The 6,434-nt window shown below is 44.9% G+C and overlaps 1 protein-coding gene across 1 annotated transcript; it reads left to right on the forward strand.

The window, feature by feature from the left end:
- Window positions 1-2,479: 2,479 nt before the first annotated feature.
- Window positions 2,480-5,778, forward strand: LOC306919642 (E3 ubiquitin-protein ligase TRIM47-like; the record flags this gene model as incomplete). Its single annotated transcript, XM_079532398.1, has 2 exons — window positions 2,480-2,736; window positions 5,398-5,778. Coding segments are annotated over exons 1-2 (615 nt in total), but the record flags the coding sequence as incomplete, so codon positions are not given.
- Window positions 5,779-6,434: the final 656 nt, after the last annotated feature.

The raw sequence follows: 6,434 nt of genomic DNA on the forward strand, positions 1-6,434 counted from the left end.
AACGACTACAGGGGCTGCCTGTCTAAGGTAACGTGGGAGTTTATTCCAGGTCGTATACGAGCCGGTTCTTAAAGACGTACGCAGGGGAAGCAGCTTTCAAGACCTGTGGAGGGGCATTCCATACCTTTTTGGTTTTTGACACAACATATTATAATGTGCTCTGTTGAACACATTGACCTAGTCATCACATAATTCTAGCATGACCAATGTCTGATCCAAGCCCACACTTTGATTTTTCTGTCTCTGCGTGGAACGGATATCGGTATGGTCTTCCTGTTTCAGGAAACAACAGTTGCTCTGTTGTACACATGTATAGCTTAAGGTTGGTGTTGAATGATCTGCTTTTTGGGGGATTCGGATGATTTGCGCTGTGTTGGAGGATTCAGAGTCCCTATGGCCGGGACTGATGCGCTTGATCTGAGTACCTAAAAAGCAGATCCAATACATCGCTAAACCATAATAAATATATTGCTCATCTTATATTCAATAAATATATATTACATCCATCCTTGAGTTGTCCATTTGTGCCTGTCGTAGACATGCGCAGAGCAAGTTCAGTCAGGGAACCTCAGTGCAGTTGCTGCCGGCCGTTAATTGGGCCGCCTCAGCATCACGCTCTCATCCACATGATTCACTCAGCCAATCACACACTCACTCCATCTTCATACCGGCTACTTTAACCGGAGGTTTGCACTCTTCCTCCTGCTTGCTTGCTGCTGCTACCGTATACCTGCGCGCTGCTGTATACAACCTGCTGCTCACCCACCTCCACCCCAGCTACCACCTGTAGTTTTGGATCTACTGTTTAGGTACAGGGGATTCGGAGTCCCTATGGCCGGGACTGATGTGCTTGATCTGAGTACCTAAAAACCAGAAAATAAAATAAAAACCTCCTCCCACTCTTTGTGAAAATGATATGTTTTGGGTCGTTGCGGTTGTTGTGCCATTATTGTCGCTTGTCTCAAATCACTTTTTTTCTACACCAGTTTTAATGCATCAAAACATCCGCCAGCATGATGGGCGTAACTCCACCTGTTGACTTGATTGACGGTTCATTGACCATTGACAGCTTCCAATTATAATTTATTCACGTTCAGCAAGCTGAAAACACCACCTCCGCTGTTTTCGACCAATCGTTTAATTGTATGTTTAATTTATTCACGTGCAGAACAGATGTACAAGGGAACAACCTGACTGATGCAATGCATAATGCACTTGTAGAGAGGTTGTAGATCTGCTATTTTCGGTAGCAGTGTATTATGGAGGGCTCAAGCTATCCAGCTCGCTTTTTTCTTTCTTTTGGCAACTGGCAATCCTCACGCGGGCTACCGGTCGACCGCGGTCGACTGGTTGGGCACCCCTGATATAGGCCAATGTGAATCTTATAATGTTGAAATATGGACATGAGGGTTTTCTGTATAACAGCGGCAATATACAGTGTTTTTGATCGTTTGAATGTGAGCTTTTAACAAACCTCACGATACGAGTAAGAGAGGAATGTACTGGAGGTGAGGATCTCTGGAATGAGGATGTGGGCATGGTCCTGACACAGGCTTCCTTTTTCTGAATTCCCTCAGCGGAGGCACACCCTACAGACCATGTAGGCCGGGTGTTATTATAACACTAGCCTGTAGCACTGAAGGATTAACCTGACTCCGCCAGATGGGGCAGCAGAGAGTACACTGGGTTCCCCCCTCCTGCTCCCATCTGGGAACTCTCAGGCAGACTTGATGCTCGGCCACAAAACGGCCTGGCCAATCAGCAGCAACTATCCCGCCTCTAGCTGCTGCTGATTGGCCAGGCCGTTTTGTGACCAGGCATCAAGTCTGCCTGAGAGTTCCCAGATGGGAGCAGGAGGGGGGACCCAGTGTACTCTCTGCTGCCCCATCTGGCGGAGTCAGGTTACTGAAGGATGTGAGGTGGTGAAATGAGTGAGGCTGATCTACAAGCTCACAACACCTCACGTTGCGAGGTGTTATAAACTTGTGTGTGTGTGCGTGCGTCCGCGCGTGTGTTTGTGTGTGTGCGTGCGCGTGCGTGCGTGCATGTGTTTGGGAGGTCCCAAGTTCAAATATGATTATTTCGGGAGGTCATGGCCTGAAAATGTTGAGGCAGGCTAAGCACACACCTCACTGTTCCACATACCGGTATGTCTCATTTCAGCTTTTAACAAACACACCAGTAGAAATTGCTACATAATCAAAAGTGCCTTCCTAAAGTTATTTACACAATGTGGGTGTGCCAGAAAAAAAATAAAAAATTAAATGTATGTATCGGAACTCCTCATTCTATGCAGCCATTTGTATTTGGTAAATGATGGTATTTGTATGATGCCGTAAACAGTGAGACCTATCTCTTCAAAACCAGTCAAACCACTGCCTCGTACAAACATCCAGGAAATCCCTCCCTCTTTGCCTCAAAACAAAACTCTCTCAGTCTCTCTTCGGAGTAAACCAGAGTGTTGTGTGTTTTTTCTCAGTGTGAGTGTGGCTGTGTGTCAAAATGGCAGAACAACAACAGGGATTCAGTGAGCTGGACCAGGACCAGTTCTGCTGTCCTGTCTGTCTGGACCTTCTAAAGAAACCAGTGACTCTAAACTGTGGACACAGTTACTGTAGCAGCTGTATTGAAGGTTACTGGGACCAGTATGATGAGACTGGAGTCTACAGCTGTCCCGGGTGCAGAGAGAGCTTCAGTCCTAGACCTGTCCTGAGGACAAACACCATGCTGGCTGAGGTGAGATGACCTTACAAGTTACAACCACACATTAACCCATTTTGACCTGAGATCAGATTCTAAAAATGTCTTCTACATCTTGACAGTTTTCTGAAAAAGCCGTTTCTATGTCAGTCGTTCTGACATAGAAACGTTCCACTCGTGGCGCGCTATGAGCTTGTAGATCTGCTATTTTTCAATAGCTAAAGCATAATATAATGCTAACACCAAAAGGGGTTCCCGCCCAGAATGGGTTAAACTACATTTTCTGCTACAGCAGTTCTACTATGCACATGATGTAGGCTATATGGTTACTTGTTCACATTGTATGTTTATGTTGATAATGATATAGGCTACATTGTTTGTCCATAAATAATAAGAATGCTATTTAGATACAGTATTAGACCAGTGGTTCTCAAAGTGGGGTCTGGGGACCCCCAGGGGTCCATGAGGCGGTTCCAGGAGGTCCACAAAAAATGTTAATAGAGCATCACAGTCTGTTTAGCCACTGTAAACCTATATATATATATATATATATATATATATATATATATATATATATATATATATATATATATATATATACACACCTGACCTAGGTTCCCTGCAGCCATATGTGAAACCTGTGGTCTGATAAACAGGTAAATGCGGTAGTCAGCTCAAGTTTTTATCACCTAAGGCTGCTGGCTAAAATCAAGTCTGTGCTGATTTTGAGCGGGTTATCCATGCCTTTATTTCTACGCGGTTGGACTACTGTAATGCACTTTATGTTGGTTTAAATCAAGCCTCCCTTGCTCGACTCCAGCTAGTCCAGAACTCTGCCGCACGTCTACTCACAGGTACTCGCAGGCGTGAGCATAATTATCACACCTGTTTTGGCCTCCTTTCACTGGCTCCCTGTCCACTTTAGAGTTGATTTTAAATGCATTCCTTTCAGTTTCATTTTAGGTTGAGAGAGACGCACGCATGCACGCACACACACACACACACACACACACACACACACACACACACACACACACACACACACACACACACACACACACACACAAGACCGAAGCATTTGCAGCTGGCTGGTGTTGTTAACCCATTTAGGCCTGACTTCGAAATTTAAAAAATGTCTTCTAAAGCATAACAGTTTTCTGAAATACCTATGTTTCTATATCAGTGGTGCTCAATATTTTTCATGTCAAGGACCCCAAAAATTATATGTAATAGGCCACCGACCCCATCTGAAAATATGTAGTTCCAGTGACCCCCCAGTAGCAAAGATTTGAGTTAAAAACAATATATATTCACAGATTTGAGGCACATTTTCACGATTCTTCAAAAATAGCAGATCTACAAGCTCGTAGCGCGGCACTCGGTGCCAGGCTATGAGCTTGTAGATCTGCTCTTTTTCAATAGCTAAAGTATAACATAATGCTTAAAACACCAAAAGGGGTTCCCTGCGCAGCTCTTCATTATAGCGCTGGTTAACACAGCCTACTAAATACTAATGCTACACCCGGTGGATTTTACTTTGCAAAGCGTGGACAAAATAATAATGGACAATGTGAGTTGGCTTCATGTCTTGTCTTTAGTTGAAACTGTGACACTGGATGTGTGAGGGAAGTTGGAAAGGGGAGGGGGGGGGGGGGGGGGACTGTGGGCAGGAATGTCACTACACAGAGAGAGAGAGAGAGACACTGAGCTGCTGCTGCTCTCCCGTCTCGAGCAGCTCTATACAAAATGGTGTTTTACCGGATTTTGACGTTTGTGTTAAATAACACTATAAACCGTCCGCCATTACCCTTTTCATGTCACGCACCCCCTGCAGGTCGTCCGCGCACCACTAGGGGTGCGCGCACCACAGTTTGGGAAAGCCTGGTCTACATCAGATATTTGAAATGTACAATATTTCGCCATATACAATATTTTTGTTGAAACATTTTAACAACATAAATCTTGTATAGGGGTCCCTGGCACGAAATATTTTCAGATGTGGCATTTGTCCACGGATCCCCCCGTGGACAAATGCATATTTATTTGGGGGTCTTTGACATTAGAAAGTCGGTGGGGCGAACGGTTCTCGAGTTACGCGCATTACAACCGTACACACACACACGCGCACGCACGCACACAGACAGTGACGTGGCATATTTATAGTTAGATGCAAAGTTCTGAAGCAGTGTTAAGATAATGTTACAATGCGTTTATCACCATGAAGCTCACAGTGACTGTGTTGTATTTGTCCTCAGTGAGTGACCTCCCCTCCTCTTCTCTTTACTTCCAGGTCAATGCCTGTGTTGTATTTGTCCCTTAGAGTATATATGAATAGAGACGGCACCCGGATGAAACCCTGAGGCGAAATGGACATAGTGGCCGAATTTGATATTGCAGCGTGGGCCCAAACACATGAACGCGCTGGTCCGTTGACTATCATTGTGCACGTTCACGATGACACGTGAACGCTGAATGCCTGCAATGATAGTCAGTGGCAGCGCGTTCATGTGTTTGGGCCCAATCCATCCCAGAATGCACTCTGTCCCTACCCAGAATGCACAGTGAAATCGCCTCATGCGCTTTTGAGCAACTTAATGCAAGTGGATGGGAGGAGAACTCGGGTGCCGTCTCTATTCATATATACTCTAAGATTTGTCCTCAGTGAGTGACCTCCCCACCTCTTCTCTTTACTTCCAGGTGGTGATGAAGCTGAGCAGTACAGGAGCTCAGCAGTCTCCTGCTGCCTCCGCTGCTCCGCTGTACGCCGGTCCAGCAGACGTGGCCTGTGATCTCTGCACCGGAGCCAGACGTCGCAAAGCTCTCATGTCTTGTCTGGCGTGTCTGGCCTCTTACTGTAAGACTCACCTCCAGCCTCACTTCAATGCTCCTGTGTTGAAGAAGCACAAGCTGGTCCCAGCAGCCACCTACAAACTGCAGGAGAAGATGTGCTCCAGGCATGACAAGCTGATGGAGGTGTTCTGTCGCACAGACCAACAGTCTATCTGCTATCTGTGCACCATGGATGAACACAAGGGCCATGACACGGTGTCAGCTGCTACAGAGAAGGCAGAGAAACAGGTAGCACCACCATCACTTGAAGACACATCATGAGATAGATCATGTTTTAAAGATGGAAGCAACACTAAATAACAATGTTAGAGTGTTAGAGACATTAAAAGCACAAATCAGGGTAGTAATTTCCCATTGAGACGATTCTACAAATACCTTCTAAATCAGAATTACTCAAATGTCTATTTGGACCCCCACATTCAGATATGTGTCACCACTCACCACGGACCTCCATCTGAAAATGTTTTGGGCCAGGGACCCCCAGAAGAGAAGATTTGTGTTAAAATATGTTTTAGAAATGTTGAAAACAATAAGGGGATTAACAAGTTTGCAGCGGGGCACAAAGTGACACGCTGTAAGCTTGTAGATCTGCTTGAGAACCACTTGTTCTAAATCAGATCATGTCGTAAAATCTAAAATGGCAGAGATGCTGTCCCAGTTGTAACCCTGCAAGACCCGGATATATTTCACCTTTCAGATGGTTTTGTAGGAGTACTTTGGAGAGGAAAATATAATGTTTAAAAAAATAAAATGTTTTCGTATGGTTTTATGAAATTGTTGACATATAGCAACGTTGGCTCTGTCAGGTAGCAGAATTTCCTATATGCCATTTTTACTCACTGTCAGAATAACATGGCAAATGTGTAAATATTTCACTAAAACAA

The sequence above is a fragment of the Electrona antarctica genome (assembly GCF_951216825.1).
Source record: "Electrona antarctica genome assembly, contig: scaffold_50, whole genome shotgun sequence".
NCBI classification, from domain to species: domain Eukaryota; kingdom Metazoa; phylum Chordata; class Actinopteri; order Myctophiformes; family Myctophidae; genus Electrona; species Electrona antarctica.